Source organism: Podarcis vaucheri (genome assembly GCF_965113315.1).
Source record: "Podarcis vaucheri genome assembly, chromosome: 3".
NCBI lineage: Eukaryota > Metazoa > Chordata > Lepidosauria > Squamata > Lacertidae > Podarcis > Podarcis vaucheri.
Genome location: NC_138761.1, coordinates 22,229,505 through 22,248,026, shown reverse-complemented (window position 1 = coordinate 22,248,026; position 18,522 = coordinate 22,229,505). Strand labels below are relative to the sequence as shown.

Below are 18,522 nucleotides of genomic sequence, written 5' to 3'. Positions count from 1 at the left end.
CCTACTTCAGAATCTAGCCCTAGACCTAAGAGAGGATTCCGTGCTCCCACCAGGCTGCATCTCCCAGGATTCCTTGCGGGGGCAGAGCAAGTCTGTTAGGGCCAGAAACAGGAAATAACAGAGCTAGAATTGACTAGCAACCGGCAGAAGCAGTGAAACGTACAAAGAACTCATTCTCTCAGGGACATTACTTGGAGGAGCGGGAAGAATCCAATCCTCTGCCTCTCCCCACCCTTTGCAAATGAAAATCAGGCGCAGTGTGATCAACCGATGTGATGGTCTTTAACTTTTGGGTAGATGTGTACCAAACAATATACCCCCCCCCCAGCTTCCTCTCAATCCTGCGCTAGGAGAGATCCCTTTTAAAACACACAAACACACACACCATTTTTCTTCCCTCAGCCGCGCTTCCTTTTCTACTGCACTGCCATCGCTTCCCTGCAACTCAATTCCCTGCTGTCCAACCATCTTCCTGCGTGTCCTTTCCCCTCTCCCCATCACTGCTGATTGTGCAAAGTGTACAGGTTGGAAGAACCCCCTCCCCCCAAAAAAACCCCCAAAACAACGGCCCTCAAAACACCGCAACCGCAGAGATGCAGCTAAACAGATTACCAAGAGTGAAATCCAGCAAAACGTTTATTGCAAGAGGTGGTTGGGTAGGTTGGGGGTAATGTTGTAAAATCGTGTGTTTACAACAGTAGACGCAACAAAATGGATTTAACGTGCCGCACACGTCTGTGGTCTGCAGCCCGCCTATCAGATCCCTCAAAACCCTCCTTCCCCAAACTCTTCTCTTCTAAACTTTTGGATCCTCTGAAAGACTCTGCGGGACGCCACCTTTCCTGGGTTCCATCTGTATCTTCTCTGCATCTCTCACACATTTCTTCTTCTTTGCTAAACAGGTACATTTCTCTTCCCCTCTCCCGCTCCAGTCCACCCCTATTTCCCCAAATCTCCGGGCCCAACATAGGAAGCTGCCTTGTACCGAGTTGGACAACTGGCCCATCTAGCCCACTATTGTCTACACTCACTGCCAGCAGCTGTCCAGGGTTTCCGACGGAGACTTTCCTTGTTCTACCCGGAGATGCAGATATTGAACTTGGGTCCTTCTGCATGCATGACATATGCTCTATCACTGAACAAGGGCCCTTCTCTCCAACCACTGCGGCTGCTGCCTGTATCCAACTGCATATTTCTAAATCAACTCAATCATGTCCCTAACACAACCGGTACTTTCTTCGTTTTATCGTACCCCACACCGCAACAGTTTCTGAGTTCTTCGGGAGCTTCACACCACGCCACAATAAGCGATAGAGTCTCTTCTTTTCAAAGTGTGGGGGGGACTTTCGCTCTCTCCCTCTTCTCAAGGAGGACTAGGAACTTGAGGAGTGGAAGTGGGATATGGGAAAACGCGCTGGTAAATAGATGGGAGAAGAAAATGATAGCTGTCAACTCCAACATTCAGTTTTTAAGGCTAGTTCAGGTGATTGGTTTTTTCTTTTTGTTTGTTTTACGAGTTTAGTTCAAGGATTGGTTAGGCAATAAATGAAGGAAACGGGCAGGTCCCGCCTAATTATTATTATTATTATTATTCCTGAACACGGGGTCAGAGAGGAGAGCTCTCCAGGAAAGCTTCAGTTTCTTACTTGTAGTAAACCACAAGCGTCCACTTAACACTGCCTAAACTGTCAAGACTTCCCTGAAGATTTAGGGAAATGTATTTTTCGACAGTGGCACAATTGTCAGCTTGGATACCTTCGCCGCCTTTTGGAATTCTCATTCCCAGCAGAAGCTCCTTGAGAAAAGGCTGTGTGTGTGTGTCTGTCTGTGTGTGTGTGTGTGAATCCGTGACAGTTAAACCGGTTCCGGTTCATAGTGCAGACACGTATGCAATTATAACCCAAAGGGGGAAACGCGCCGGTTAAAAAGAAACCCAGGATCCCTTTGCACAGTAGGCTGGATTTCTCGATTTTATTATAAAATAGAAGCAGAAATATTATTATTTTTTCCAAATACCGTATTCACATAATATAAACAATACAGAGAAGTTGAGGGGGCCTCGCTGGCGCGTGATAACTTTCCTTGGGTTTCGATGAGCAGCAATGGCTTATTATAATATACACATATAGATAGGTAGAGATAGAGATATAACGCCTGCTCTTGGCCCTGGTATGATTTGAATGGGTGCCGTGGGCTCCAAGCGGGTCAGAGTCCGGGCCTGGCGCACAAGCCCGGACAATTCCGCACATTATCCTGGGTGGCCCCGCAGACTCCGAAGGGGAAGGAATAGAGGGGAATATTATTATTATGAATAAAAATATTATTAATAATAAGGGTGATATAGGCTATCTCAATGTTAAATGTGCAAAACGCTGTACAGTCTTTATCCTCACAAACAGCCCTGCGAGGTAGTTCGCCTTTGTTCCCATTTTACAGATGAGGGAACTGAAGCTGAAGAGCGCCCACTGAGTCGAGGAGCTCAACCCAGATCTCCCGGCTTCCAAGTCCAACTCTGGAGCCACTGGATCGACTTGAAGGCAAGTTCTGTGGCTTAAGCGATTTGTGGATCGCACCTTGCTTGTCCTTCACACCTAAAGAATGGCTTAAGGGAGGGGGGACCACACGAAGAAGACGAAATAAGTCCCTCCCCTTCCCCACTTTCTTTGCCTAGCATCAGCTACAAAGGAGAAGAATAAGGGCTGGGATTCATAGCTGTCAATTTCCCCCTTTTCTTGCGAGGAATCCTATTCGGAATAAGGGAATTTCTCTTAAAAAACGGGAAAAGACAGCTATGCTGGGGTTGCCTATACGGCAGCTGGCAGCTACTACAGCGCTGGAATTTCAGCTGCTACTCTCCTCACCAGCCTTCGGATCCAGCCCCACAATGCAACGTGCATTCTGCCATTCTCAAGCTATGGTAGCCCCTTTACAATCAACAGAGTTGCTAGGCTGGAGTCCGATCCAAAAATCTGGGGCGGGGTGGGGGGTTGAGGGGAGAAGCCTCCCGTTTGGAAAGAAGCCCCCCTGGTTTCAGCCAGACATTATTCCCGACCACGTTGTTTCCCAAGATTCAGAAGCAGGACAAACCGAATGGGATGGAGTTGCCAACTTCGCAAGCAGCATCTGCGCTCGATTAATAGGCCTTCCCTCTGCGGCTTCAGATGCGGAAACGAGGAGGACCAATGGCTTTAGAGATGGTTTTGAAAGGGGATTAGAACTAACTGGATGGACAATAGATGTACCAATCTAGAGGTCGCCAGCCGTGATGGCAATGGAAGCTTCCGGTCAGAGGCAGCGGACGCCTCTCTGAAGACCATGTTGCCGGAGAGCAATTGGCATTCAGAATGGGGTTCAGAACTGGGGAGTGGGGCAACTCTCTTCTTCCCAGAGGCCTCTGGTTGTCCATGGAGGAGAAGAGGGTGCTGCTGGTGCCTGGTGGACCTTTTGGTCTCTTCAAGGCCTACAAAGCTTCACTTGTTGCTGATCAGGGTTCAAGCGCAGCTCCAGAGGCCGGCTGAGAAGTTGGCAACCCCCAAACTGGACCTGATAAACTCCCATAGAGAGTGTGGAGGCTGAAGCTGCCAGCCACGTCCCTTCATCCTCTCCCAAGTGAGGGGCTGCCCTGACCTCCTTTGCTCCCCTTCCACCATCCCCACCCCTGCAAAACCACACGCAACAACAACAACTCCTAAGGAAGAGTCCACCAGCTTCGCCAAACCCTCTTAAGACTTGCCAGGGTCTTGAGGTTACAAGTACCTTCCCCCAAAGTCATTAGTCAGCCGACCAAGCATTGATCCAAAGCCAGACAACGGATCCGTGTGAAGGAGCTTGCTATCCCTTTCAATGTTTCAGGTAATAGGTATGAGTGTTTTGTTTCTTTAAAAAAAGAAATAATAATAAAAAGCCGAGTGGGAAGCATGGATTCAAGGGACATCATGGGTGCCACGAACGTCTTAAGAGCCCAGGTCGACCAGGTTGGAGGACATGGAGTTGAGGATGGAGTCTTGCAAACTGTGGTGGTGCAGAGGGTCCGCGCTGGGTACAGGAATGGCACTAGGACCCTGGGGGTGGCCCAAGCTGTGGAGCGGCTGCAAGCCTGGGTTCGAATTAAGCAGTAAAGCCGGGCTGGACGAAGAGTGATCCGGCGTCCCCGAGGGCGTTTTCTCGTCTTCGGAGCTGCCCAAAACCGCCTTGTTGCCGTTCAGGGAGGAGGAAAGCGGGTTGTGGCCGTTGGAACTGGAATTCTCGTTGTTTTCCCTAGAAGGGAGAAAAGGAAAAAAGAGAGAAAATTAGGCTGTAAAAGGGGACCAGTCTCTTCCCTTCCCTTCCCGCCCACCCTTCATGCAGATGGTATCGACCGGATTGAACGCATGGTTCCCTGAAGCAAGTCCCGCTTGAGTCCGTGACCCAAGCACCGAGTCCAACCACAGGCATATATTTTCTCAGAAGTAAGTTCTGTTGCAATCAAGGGGACTTGCAGCGCAGTCCACGGCAGGACCCACCCATCCATGGTGAGGCAATCGCCTCGGGCAGCAGGATCCACAGGGGCAGTAGATCCCAATGTAGATCTTTATTCCCTCCTTGCTCCTGATATATTCACTCATCCTTTCGTCCCTGGCAGGACGAGGGGGCACTATTTTGTGGTTCACCTCAGGTGCCAAAATGTCCTGGGCCAACACTAATCCATGGCCATGGCCCATGTATTGTTTTTAATATTCAGTTGGAAGCCACCCAGAGTGGCTGGGAATACCCAGCCAGATGGGCTGGGTATAAATAATAGATGATGATGATGATGATGATGATGATGATATAAAGCACATGCCCTCCAAAGAACTGTAGCTTATCCTTCACAGAGTTATGGTTGTTAGTAAGGTAAAAGGTAAAGGACTCCTGGACAGTTACGTCCAGTCAAAGGTGACTATGGGGTGCAGTGCTAATTTTGCTTTCAGGCTAAGGGAGTCACTGTTTGTCCCCAAACAGCTTTCCAGGTCATGTGGCCAGCATGACTAAACCGCTTCTGATGCAACGAGACACCGTGACGGAAGCCAGAGTGCACGGAAATGCCTTTTATGTTCCCGCCACAGCAGTACCTATTTATCTACTTGCACTGGCGTGCTTTCGAACTGCTAGGTTGGCAGAAGCTGGGACAGAGCAACAGGAGCTCATCCCTATGGCACAGATTCGAACTGCTGAGCTTCTGATCAGCAAGCCCAAGTGGCTCAGTGGTTTAGACCACAGCACCACCCACGCCCCTACGGTTGTTAGAGCCCTTAAGAAACTACAGTTCCCAGGATTCTTTGGGTGGGTGCTTTAAATGTGTGGTGTGTACACAGCTGGAAGTCCTATTAAATTCAGTGGGTCTTACTCCAAGGTAAGGGGTTAGAATTGCAGCCCTACTCCCTAGGAAGGGTTAGAGAGCTCTAATGCATTTCAGACTTCAACCATTCTAGATAAGCTTCTGGGGAAGGAAGTCCCCTTGAAATCACTGGAGAGTGAATGAACGTGGAAAGAGTTGGGTTGCACATCTGTCACTGACGAAGATGCTGATTCCATTTCTCCCTTTGGATCCTGAAACCTGACATCATTGAGAGAAAGGGCCAAACCTCTGTGGTAGAGCATAAATGCACTTACCTGGACTCAACCACACACCTAGGGTTATTGTGAGAATAACATGGGAAAGGGGAAGAATCATAATCTATACAACTCCATGCAACACAGCCAGATAGGCGGGGTATAAATAATAAAATTGTTGTTGTTCACTATGACCTACTGAAGGGCTCAGTAGTACAGCATACAGGTAGGTAAAAAAAAAGTAAAAGACCCCGGACGGTTAAGTCCAGACAAAGGTGACTATGGGGCTGCAGCGCTCATCTCACTTTGTCTTGCATTTGTCCACAGACAGCTTTCTGGGTCATGTGGCCAGCATGACTAAACCACTTCTGGTGCAACAGAACACCATGACAGAAACTGAAATGCTGTTTACCTTCCCGCCAGAGCGGTACCTATTTATCTGCTTGCACTGGTGTGCTTTTGAACTGCTAGGTTGGCAGAAGTTGGGACAGAACAACGGGAGCTCACCCCATCACACAGATTTGAACCGCCGACCTTCCGATCAGCAAGCCCAGGAGGCTCAGTGGTTTAGACCACAGTGCCATCCAGTCCCAGGTTCATCCTCAGACACATCCAGATAGGTTTGGCAAAGTCTTCTGCCTGAAAACTCTGGATAGTTGCTGATAGTCAGTGTTGACAATACTGATCTAGAGCTTCCTATGTTTCTGTGCTATATTACAGTTTCTCCCCCCAAAAAATGACTCAAAAGTTAAGTTTGTGTTCTTCCTACTACTCAAAATTTGGATTTTAGCTTATTTCATTCCCCTTTTTAAACTTTAGAATCACATGGTACAATTTCCCACAATCTGCACCCCACTGAGACATATTTAAGTGTGTTTCATCCCATTGAATGCTCATTGGATACACAGTCTTTGGAACCCAGGTTTAAATCCCCATTGACCTAGGTCTTCAGAATAGGCACCTCATATAATTATAGTACTATACCAGGGACCAAGGTATGAGACCCTGCAGGCATGTCCAAAGTCCATTTCAGGGGCCTAATCTGGCCTGCCAGTCGATTTAACCTGTGGCAGTAAATGTCCTGGGGCAAAACCCCCCAAAAAGCTCGGTGGCGCTGTGGGTTAAACCACAGAGCCCAGGACTTGCCAATCAGAAGGTTGGCGGTTCGAATCCCCGCGACGGGGTGAGCTCCCATTGTTCGGTCCCAGCTCCTGCCAACCTAGCAGTTCAAAAGCATGTCAAAGTACAAGTAGATAAATAGGTACTGCTCCGGTGGGAAGGTAAACGGTGTTTCCGTGCGCTGCTCTGGTTTGCCAGAAGCGGCTTAGTCATGCTGGCCACATGACCCGGAAGCTGTACGCCGGCTCCCTTGGCCAGTAAAGCAAGATGAGCATCGCAACCCCAGAGTCGGCCATGACTGGACCTAATGGTCAGGGGTCCCTTTACCTTTACCTTTAACTTCAATCCTAAAAGAAAGCTCAACAACTTTGGTCGGCCCTCACAAATGTTCACTTCATCAAATCTGACCCTCTTTGAAAAACGTTTGGGCATCACTACGGAAATCTTAATCTCTCCTGGGCAGCCTTCAGTTAGCCACTGTCTCTCAGACCCCACCTACCTCCCAGGATTGTTGTGAGGATAACAAACGGATCCAATGCATTTTAATCTTTACTCAAAAGTCAGCTCTCAGGGTATTGTCCTTATTTCAGCCGACTGACTTCCTGCTAGCTGCACACTTACTGGAAAATATGTTTCGTGGAGCTGAGCTGCACAACTGCTATCCTAAGGGCAGTTATGCCTTGAAGTGCACAGTCAATTCAGAGCAACCACGCTTGAGATGTGGGTGTGAAATCACCACTCTGATCTCCTTTGAGAGTATGAAAAGGTGTGATACACATCTCCAGTTTAGAGGAGAAGATGGGATTGCAGCAATTTTAAGGACATTCTGGTGAGAAACAAATCCCCCAAAGTAGGGGTTCCAGGAAACCCCTTCCCCAGCCAGTGGTGTTGTGGGGGGCATGGTCACAGGCACAAAATTCTGAGGGGGCACAACCAGGCACCCCATGTAGACATTGGCTTCCACAGGGACCCACACCTCACCCTGGCAAAGATGGAAGCTCAGGTCCACTTTGCAACCAACAACAAGGTCTAGGTAACAATTGTTTTCTTCTTTGATGGGGCTGTTCCACCTTCACAACATCTGTGCTGCTGACTCTCGTACTTTTGTTGAAAAACATACAACAAAAAAATTAATCAGTTTGAGTCATGCAACTCAAATTGGATTTACTAGGCCCAATTTTTTTAAGCAACATGGAGAAAAGTCACTTCTGGGGTCCCTCCAGGATTAGGTGCCTTGAAGCTTTATTAGTTTCATAGCATAGTATACCCACCCCTGACAGTAATACCTCGAGGGCTGGCTCTCCCCATGTGAACTGATCTGGACCCTGTGATATCATCCGAGGCCCTCCATTGTGTGGCTCCTCCACAAGAGATCTGTAGGGTGGCCTCACGAGCATAGGCCTTTCCTATGGTGGAATGCTCTCCTAGCATCTTGGTTACATATCTTTAGGCACCAGGCAAAAACATTCCTCTAATCCCAGGCCTTTGGCTAATTAAACAAGTGATGGCCTGTTTGTTGGGGGTATTGATTTTGCATGTTACTATGATATGCATTTTTGTGTATTTATATTGTAAACTGCTGTGTAATCCTTGAGAGGTATAGAAATTTAATTATCATCAACAACAACATTTTCATATTTGCAGGCATTATTACTCTGATTTGCTTTTTTCTCTTTTTCTCTAGTTCTATAGGGTATTTTAAATCACTGCATTATTTGTGTTTGTCACATATTCTATCTACAGACCACTGAAGAATGCAGAATTGTTTAGTTATGTTAAGGTTGATTTGATTAAAGAATAGTAAGCTATAGTGACTATATCACCAGATTTTTTCATTTGCTTGTTTTTTCATATAACTAATTCATACTTTTCTGTTTTGTGGCATTTTTTTATCATTGGATCCCAATTTGTTTTAGTTTTTTATTTAAAACATTATATACCGGTATATATCTATAAACATAAAGGGGTCTCGATTGGTAGTGAGCAATTTGTATGACTCCAAGACCACCACTCCTGTTCCAGCTACCTCCTGCTAGAAACACTCAGGTTCTTTCCATCCCCGCTGTGGTGCCCTCAGAGCAGAACTGTGGGGGCCAAAGTCCAGGTAATTATCATATAAAGAGAGCCCCACCCTCAATAGTCAGAGCTTTGGCTGTCTAGATGCTGCTGATCCCCAACTCCCATCAGCCAGCAGGGCACCTGGACAAGGATGAAGGGAGTTGTAGTCTAACCTTCCCGGAACTGCAACACAAACATTTCTTTTCTTTTCTCAACTCACTGGGGCCTCTAGGATCTCGGCCTACGCCCTATTCCCTAGGCAGGAAATATTGGGTGCAGCCATCTTCACAAGACCGCTCATTGCGCGCAATGCTTTGCGCATACTAACTTCCCATCCAAGGTGTCACATCCTGAAGCAGTCGCGTAAAGGCGCGAAAAGAGAGAGTTTGGCGTCCCCTTCGGGGATAGCACGTTTGGAAATAATGCCCCACTGATTTAGAATCGAGATGGCAATTATCTGACTTCTGCTTTAACCAGCTGTGGATGGGGAGGAGGAAAATAAAATTCGGGCTTCCACAGCCTTTGCCTGCCCTGCAACCCCCCAGGGCCTCGTTGAGTCGATCTCGGGTCTTGTAAACAGTTTGCGGCCGGCTCAGTAAAAAAGTGTGGTCTGATAAAAACGTTCCTCTCCTCCCTCTCTCTCCTGCAGAGACTAGGAAGCCTTTGGAGGGTGGGAGAAGCGGACGCGTTAGCACTTCAGTCCTCGGCCCAGAAAGGAAAAGCAGCGCATTCTGACAGCCGTTTGCTCCGGCTAAATCTAACATCACAAATACGGAAATGGAAAAAATAAATCTGCGTTGGGGTCCCTTCCTCAGATCTCGGCTGGGACTAAACCCTTTTACTCCCCGTCCATTCTGAAGCTCGAATATGTGTGTCTATATATATTGAAATACATCCCAACCTACAGTAGCAAACGAGAGGCATTTTATTTTCTTGAATCAGGGGCGGAAATGCCCTCCTTGGCTCGTGGCACGCAAATATTTCCTTCATCCGGCAACACCTCGGTGGCTACACACACTACTGGGGCCGGAGGAGGGGAGCGGAATTGGCTTCACTTGCCCTGGCTTCCCAACACATAAGACCGCGATCCTAAACCCGCTTATTTGAGCTCCATCGGAAGCGGGAAGGAAGCGAGGAGAAAATATCTACCTCTAAATAAGTATGCTGGCGTCATTTCGATGGAATCCGACTGCCAGGTAAACACGTTTAGATTTGCAACCTAACACTTCGATGCTAAATTGCGCGATCCTAAATCCGTTGACTCAGAAGTACACCCCACCGCATTTCAAGATAACTTTTTTTTAGTAAGGGAGTTTAGGGTAGCGGCTGCAGTTTCTGAGAGGCTGGATTAAGTGCGAAAGCCATCGAGTTCCGATAAAGTTTGTTTAACAGAAGGAGATCGCTGTAAGGGAGTTTATTTGAAATAAATCAACAACCAGCCCCGATGATCGGCATGCGCGTTTGCTCAGAAGACGCTCCTGCGGAATTCACTGAGACTAAGCGTGCGCAAGGACTGCCGCCGAAGAGTCTTGTGGCAACTGGAAGACTCGCAGTTCGCTTTTTCTGCAGCGTGGATAGGAGAGAGCCTGTTTCCTTGGACGCAGGAAGCGGACGAATCGTCTTTACGCTGGACACTCCACGCCATCTAAGTAGCAGCTTCTCCGCGGCCGAAAATTAAGCCACCATAAAATGGTTAGGCTCCCAGGTGCCACAAGTCTCGGAAAGAAGCGGAGGAGGGTCGTCTTCTAGAATTGAGAACCAAAAGCGGCTTCCTTATTAGGGCAGAAAAGCGCCCCATCGAGGCTCCGCTAATACTTTATCTGAAATCCTGCACTGTGCTGTAGTTTTATCTGGTAGATTCTTAGCCCTAACAATTCAGTGGTATCCCTAGCTCGTTAGGCTACTACTCCAACTCTAACCACCCTGAACGCATCCAAGGCCTGGAGAATATACTTTTTCCTCCTATTTCTGCCGCAAGCCATTTTGCGGAAACCATCCCATTTTCACGAAGCGATGCAGTTCAGAGGGTTTTTGGGGTCTCTCCCACCCCCGCACGGCTTCCTTTGCAACAAATGCATTTTAACCCCTTTCTTCAGTATTGCTGCCCCTCGATTTGGAAAATGACCGAGCCCTGCAAGCACCCACCCCACTGAAGTCAACGGGGCTGCTGGGTTATGTGGATAGGCTGTGGGCCGCGTGTAAATATGTAGCATGCTGACCTTCTCCTTGGCAACATATTATCTTTAAATTGGGTTTTCCCGTTGCGATTCAGATCTTTTCACATGCATTAGATCGCTAATCCTGTAAGGCAGGTCACTACATTATCATTTCCATTTTACAGATTTGGGGGGTATGGATGGGTGAGGACTGAGATATATTGGTTTGCCTAAGACCAGCCAAATCCTACCGGGGAACTCCCAGGACTAGGCTCAAACCCACCGCTGTTAGGCTACGATCTATGCCTATTTACCTTGGAGCAAGCCACACTGCACCCGATGGCGTTTACTTCGGAGTAGACATGAGCCGAAACCTGCTGTTAAGCACTATCATGCGCCGGCCTTTCTTCACTTAAATGCAGATAAAGGATTAAACAATGCACCTCGACGCATTTTGTATTGTACCTGGATATTTCAGAATACATAGGACACGCCTCTTGAAGCATTATTTAATAAAGCTACGCGTTTATATAAATGTAACCCTTTAAAAGCTCGATTTAAAACTCAAGATACATCCAAGCGTTTAAGCAGACTTGTTTCCAGTCAATGAGGAGACGTCGACTCAAATCCAAGCGCGTTCGGGCTGCAATCCTGTTCACACTCGCGTGGGGAGACAGTTCCCACTGAATTCAATAGCTCTTACCACTGAGTAGACACATCCAGGACGGCGCTATTCATAAAGCACATGCGGGTGATTCAGTTTGGATGCGCAGCCTAATTATTTAAGAAAGCGGCACACCACTCCTAAGCAAAGTTTCGCAACAATCAGCAGTAATTGCTAATTGACAATAATTGCTGCCAATCTTAACTACCTTTATTTGCAAGGAAGACCTACTGTTCACCACATAAGAACGCAAGACGAGCCTGCAGGATCAGGCCAAAGGCCCATGTAATCCAGTATCGGGTTCTCACAGTGGCCAACCAGATGCTTATGGGAAACAAGGGAGCAGAACATGAGCACAAGAGTAATTCCCTCCTTTCCAGCAACGGGTATTTGCAAGCACTGCTGCCAAGAACTGCGGAGGTAGAGCATAACCTTTGTGGCTGGTAGCCCTCTCCACCAAATCTCCTTTTAAAGCCATCCAAGTTGGTGGTTCATCTCTGCCCCCCGGGGAAGTGAATCCCATAGGATTGTCTGTGCGCTGCGTGAAGATGTGCCTTCCTTGATCTGTCCCAAATCTCCCAAAATTCAGCTTCATTGGATGTCAACCAGTTCCAGTTAGGAGAGATTATTATTATTATTGGTTTATCCGCTTTCTTCATGCCATATGTAATTTTTTTAAAAGACGAACTCTGATCTCATGGCATGGTTTTGGTATTTTAATGTCTACTTTGATTTCATAAAATCATAGAAGGGACCCCGAGGATCATCAAGTCCAACCCCCTGCTATGCAGGAATAGGCAGCTGTCCCGTACCAGGATCGAACCAGCAACCTTTGCATTGTGAGCACCATGCTCTAACCAACTGAGCTATCCAGGTATGACGTTTTCTGGTTGCATGCTGTGAACACAGATGGTTCGGAATAAAAGTACAACTAGCTAATAAATAAAATGTGTACTCGGAGGTAAGTCCCGTCCAGGTCAGGATAGCTAACTCCCGGGGTAAGTGCCCAAAAGAAGGCTGCCTTACTTTACTCCCAAGTAAGCCTTCACTCTTAAACACCTTCCATAGAGAGTTAATCTCACACTGAACCCAGTGGGACTGAGTCTTCTTAAAGACTGGTTTAAAATTGGGCTGTAAAATCATATTATCCCCACTGGCTGCAGCAGAATTAACTCTAGGACTGTTATCCTAAGCGTCACTTGTAATGATGGGAGCGTTCTCTTCCAGGTAAAGGAAAATACGTTAATGCCTGACATCAGCCTTCGCTAGTCCGGTGCCTTCCAGATGTTGTTGGATTATAACTCTGGTGGGCACCAGGTTGAGGAAGGTTGTTAGCAGTCTCCATAGATAACCCAGTGGCGGAGGGCTGAATGCTCTGTGATCACACCTATAAGCGCGCAGCGTTACTCAGCTGGGAATCAAACTGCAGACGTCCAGGCGAAGCTAAAGCTATAGCTATGGGCATGGTAGGGTGGTATTGGGGAAAGGGGACATTTGTCCCATTTTCATCTGGAAAAACGGAGATCGCTCGGTAAGGGGGACCACCCTGCTTGCGGGACGCTGCCGTCTGTTAAGGAGGCTTCAGTATCCTGTTCAAGATGCTAATTCTCTTCCACCTCAGCGAGAGAGAGCGCCTATGTTGTGCTCCTCCGATTAGCAGTAAATGGGCATCTTTCATCTCACCAACCCTAGACTGGCCAGGCGATTCTCTCCGCTTTCCACCCGCGGGAGAAAATAAGCTTATGTCCACTAAGCGAAATGGATGGAGGCCGCGAACCGAGTCGAGTCAAACCGCCTGCCTTGAACTCCGCTGGGCTACTTTACCTGAGCCATTAACAGTTTCAAAATGTGTGTGTTTTCCACTGAGGCAGCAGCGTTATGAGAGTTAAGTCGCAAGGACTTAGAAGTCAGAGGGACTTATTTTCGACAGGGGGCAACGGATCTAGGATCGGGTTAAACGTTCTGCGCAGAACGTCTAGCCCGATCCTAGACCTATTGACCCCCATCGAAAATAAGCGCACAAGTACTTGTCTTGTCCCGGACTTAAATTCCTCTCGGACCTCTAGATTGAACAGCTGCCAGTTACTCATATAAACATAATATTTGGGGGAAACTGCCTTCAAGTACACTGGCTTGCACGCCTTGCAGGCACCAGAAGCGCATTTTCTGCAGAAAGCGACCCTGAATTTTGTCATGGGAAAGAGATGTCACCTTTAGCAGGTTCTAGTAAAATCAAGCTACTGTTTAGACGCTTTGGGAGACGGAGTTGCCCGGCGGCGGTGGTTTGGGGTGAGAATAAACTGCATTTTAATTCACAGAGGTTTACTAACAGCTGTCAGATTTGCAACCTGTCTCTCAGACAAGTGCCCAACGCCCCAAAGGCCGCTTATTCATTAGAAAGGGCAGAGCCCCCTGTCCCTAGATACCCGCGCAAAATGGCGATTCTCTTCCCAGTCAAGACCAGCAAAGGTAGATATTCTCAGAATTTGGACCCACGCAGTGACAAACGCGCGCTGCAGGAAGCTCCTTTCAACTCCGCGGGGCGGAAAGGATTGTTCCGCAGCTCGGAGCCCCGCCTGGAACCCAGGCAGAATCTGCCCAAGAGAAACTAGCGCCTTTTTTTTTTTTTTTTTTTGCAACAGGTCGGTGCATAAATGATAAAAACAGACGACTTGGATTCAAAGCGATTTTCAGCCCTGTTAAAGACAGCAGGGATTGAAATCACCTTGGCGCTTGGGTTTCAAGTACGCAGGAATTTGGATTTAAACCTGCCACCCCCGCTTCCCAAAGGTTCGGGATCGTGGTGCTAATTTCGAATAAAAGCTGCGATCCCATCAATGCACGCACTTATTGGGGAGTAAGCCCGGTGGTGGGGTGCCTCCCGGTGAAGGCACGCATGGGCTCCGGCTGCCTTTGGGTGGCCCTTATTGGACCTCCAGACGAAGTTCACTTTTGCATGCAAAATCCAGCCGGCCACCTCTAAAGTGGAACCCAGATTCTCCGGCGAGTCTTCCAAGAGAGTGGTTTCTGGATGGCCGCCTCAGAGTACAGTAGAAGGGAGAGAGAGCGCCGGTCCAACCAGATGCTTTATTAGGCCCACATGTGGGTGGAAGCAGAGGGAGCCGCGACTATGTTTTGGATTTTCTACCAACGCTAGCTCACCAGAAAATACCTTTGAACTCACTTATGGCGCAGGAGGGTGCCAAAAGTGAATTCAGCCGGCCCGCGGAAGCCTTGCACATCAAAGGTGCGCGTCCCGGTCCTCCCGGTATTCGGCTGCTTGGCTCTTTCACACGTGTTAATTGTACAAGGGCTGACACTTGCCCTCTCTGGCTGTGTGAGTTGTGTGAGTGGGTTTCGAAATTGCTGCGAGCTTTCTGTTGCGAGGAATTAGATGGGGCTTTTTCGGCTCACCCGTCCTTCTGGATCCGTTAACTGGCCTCCGTATTTGTTTTTAAAGCCATATTATATTCCCCATTTCAGGCCGGTTTAACAAGGTTCTGGAGTTATTTTCCGTCGGCTCCCCTAACCCAGTTTCTAAATATGTTTTTTTTTGGGGGGGGGGAACCCTCTCAAGCTAGTTAGTTACACAATGGAAGATTAGAGAAAGTGCCTCTCAGCAAAACAAGAGACTCCCTCGAAATCAAAGGGGATGACTGCTCGGCCAAAGAGTTTAGGGTCGGGGTGCGCGGATGCAACGTACAAGCGCCCGCTCGGGAGCACTGACAGCCCCACGGCTTCACACAGAGAATTTACTGAGAAATCCCTCCTGTTCGATGGGACCCATGTCCCGGGACGAACTACAAGGGAGGGATGAGAAGACGCTAGTAGCGGTGGGTGGCTTCCCGAAACTCCAAACAAAACCACCCACTTACTCCAGAGTAGTACTATCTGAGTTGCTAGGCTATCACAACAACGTGGGCTTCGTTAATCCGCCGACAGAGCTAACAATACCGTGGCGGCTCGGGTGCTGCTGGCAAGTCCACGCTAAACAGGCTTCCTATAATGCGTTTAAGGCCTAAGCTAGCAGTGCCCAACTTTTCGGCTCTTCTCTCTGGCGTCGAGATTCTATTCGATTCTGTCTCACTGTGGTTCAATGCCTGCAGCCTTCAGAATCCCTTTGGAGCCAGTTCGGTTCGTTTTCCACCACTAATTTCATATCCCCTTGAAACAGGATGGGTAAACCTTTACGGGTTTGTATACGAGGCTGATTTACTCAGGGAGAGAATCCATGCTGTTAGGAGCAGCGCAACTGCGTGTGTATTTATTTACTCAGAGTTAAGGCCCCCAGGTCGGCCTGATCCGATTCAGCCATAGGGCCGCAATTTCGGACCAGTGCTACGATCGAAAAGCTGCCAATTTATTCTAGGCTAGCCCTCTCTTAACGCCAATTCATTGCTCCTTAAGAGTCAGCTACTGAACAACTATTTCCATCTCGGAAGATAGTTTCATAAGAAGAATTAAAACATAATGCAACATCCGCCGATTTTTCTTCTAGATCATAGTGTTCTGACTTATACGAACGCTCTTGTGTTCACAGTTTATTAGTAATTGATGGGAGGCGTTTGCACTGATTAATATGAAATTATTATAGCATATTTCTGTCCCACGGCTCATTATTATCCTTCCATCTACTATCTGGAATCTGCCCCATCCCTCTTACTTTCACTGAAGCAATGGAATGAAAGGGAACTTGTATCCGGATAGATAAGCAGCCACTTTAACGTGAACGGAAACTCCTGAGATTTATTTCCCTTGAAAATGTGCAGTTTCTGAATGTGGAGTACGTCTGTGTGTTCCTGGCCCAACGCATTTTGAAAACCCTGGCTTTCTCTTCAGCTGGTATCCTAAGTGAATTCAAAGGCTTGTCAAAGTGAGAAAGAGATTTACAGCTGGCCGCAGGAAACGTGTTAATTGTGATCATCACCAAGGGTTAAAATCACTGATGATTGTGGCTTTAGCCACACACTCACCGGCCCCAGGGGCAAAGAAGTTCGCTAATATAGAGTTGGGGGCCTACTGGGACCATTCTACAAGCGAGCAGCTTTTTCCAACAGTGCTGCGCGAAGTTTCTTACTACCTTTCCTCCACTTTAAACTACTACACTGGTGTGGAGTCCCATCGTAAAGAGTAGAATTGCCGGCAACAGCGCGGAAACTCGGGCTGGATAGGAAGAATTTAACTCATGCAGCTCAATCCCACGCGCTGGAAGTTGAGGAGCACCGATTCGAATGCGACTTACACCCAGGTAAGTGAATTTAGGATTGCAGCTTTTAATTTTGATTCCCACCAGGAGTTCGTGTGTTCGGGATGGGGTATTAAACGTGGTTAATTTTGCTGGCGAGGAAGGACCTGATGGTCTTGTAAAGTGTTCAGGTGTATTTGTTCAATATGCATTAGAGATATTTACTAGCAGAATTAATATCTCCCCCTTTTTTAGTATTGTTTGAGTGCTTTCTTCCTTTACGGAGAAACTGCTCACTCAACACGTTTCTGTTACATAAATATGTAGCCAAGATTGCAGTTCAACACTGATTCATTAACGTATTCCCTATTTCATTCAATGGCCCTTGCTTCCCAGTAGATAAGGATGGGGCCGCGAAGTAAATTAAAGTTGAGGAAACTACATATATTTTCCCGGGAAGCGGAAAAGAGTTAGTCAGAATAGGAAATTGGCCTGATTGTGAAAAGGAACGAAGGAAGATCCAGCTTTCTCCTGTTCCATTTACTTTAAAACTCTGTTCCAGTTCTTCCAAATCAAGTTTTCAGAGGAAGTGGCCTGGGAGAGAAGGCGAAGCAAAGCGATTTAGCTTTGGCGGGGCAACCCAGTGTTGCTCTCGAGTAAAACTAGTTCCTTGGGGGGCGGGCGCAGGGAGTCAACTGGTTGGGACCTGTGTGTTCCTGCTTTTCCGATAGCATTATATGAAAGAAACGGCGAAAAGTTAAGATTGCTGTTTTACAAAGAGAATAAAGCGCCACGTTCTCGTTTCATTGCCATCTCCCTTCGCCTTTCCCTGCCTTAGGTGAACCTCAAGGCCGGTGGCGCTTTCCGCCGCGGCCTGATCCTCTGCGCGTTTACTCGGGAGCAAGTGCTCGTTAAATTCAAGGCTGCTTACGCGACAAAAGCGCCTTTGTGCGCGTCTCAGCGCCGCGCAGTTTGGCCTGGAATGGTTAAGCAAACCTAGGAAGAGTCCGGCACCCCACCGCCCCTCCCCTGGTCCCCAAATCAGAAATCTTTGTCAGCTGGGGATGGGGGGGGTCGAAAGAGGGAGCCAGGAGGAAGTACTTACTCGTACCTTTCTTTGGCCTCGGCCGCCCGGTCCCTCTGCCTCCGGTTCTTGAACCAGTTGCTGACTTGGGTGGTGGTCAGCCCGGTGGCTTCGGCCAGCTCCCTCTTCTCCCGAGGGGACGGGTAAGGGTTGTGCGCGTACCATTCCCGCAGGACGCTGCGACTCTTCTCCTTGAAGCAGTAGCTGGTCTCCTCGCCGTCCCAGATGGAGCGGGGCAAGGGGAACTTGCGGCGGACCCGGTACTTGCCGACCGCCCCTAGGGGTCGCCCCCGCAGCTTCTCGGCCTCGATGTAGTGCGCCTTGAGCCACAGTTGCTGCAGCTTGGGGTGGTTGTGCGCCGAGAACTGGTGGCTCTCCAGGATCTTGTAGAGCTCGCGGAAGTTGCCCCGGTGGAAAGCCACCACGGCCTTGGCCTTCAGCACGCTCTCGTTCTTGTGCAGGTGTTCGCAAGCCGGCAGCGACCACAGGAAGCGGCCCAGCCTCTCGATGTTGCCCCCTTGCTGGAGAACCTCGCAGACGCACGCCACTTGCTCCTGGGTGAAGCCAAACGTGGGCAGCATGGACATGGTGGCGGGCGCCCGGGAGAGGCCCTGCTCCTCCTCCTGCCACCGCCGCCTCTTAGCGCATCTGCCCTGGCCGAAAGGGGGCAGCCACTCCGGGTGGG

General features: G+C 48.5%; 1 protein-coding gene across 2 annotated transcripts; it reads right to left on the bottom strand.

Annotated features, from left to right (window-relative positions):
* Positions 1 to 1,943: 1,943 nt before the first annotated feature.
* Positions 1,944 to 18,516, bottom strand: SIX2 (SIX homeobox 2). 2 transcript variants are annotated; one of them, XM_082217916.1, is made up of 2 exons: positions 17,859 to 18,516; positions 1,944 to 4,257 (listed from the first exon to the last, which is right to left on the bottom strand). In XM_082217916.1, the coding sequence occupies exons 1-2, from the start codon at positions 18,422 to 18,424 to the stop codon at positions 3,954 to 3,956; spliced, it is 870 nt and encodes a 289-aa protein (XP_082074042.1). In that variant the 5' UTR covers positions 18,425 to 18,516; the 3' UTR covers positions 1,944 to 3,953. The 2 variants fall into 2 exon arrangements, with proteins under 2 accessions (XP_082074042.1, XP_082074043.1); XM_082217917.1 differs by having other exon boundaries at positions 17,865 to 18,516.
* Between the last annotated feature and the right edge of the window lie 6 nt (positions 18,517 to 18,522).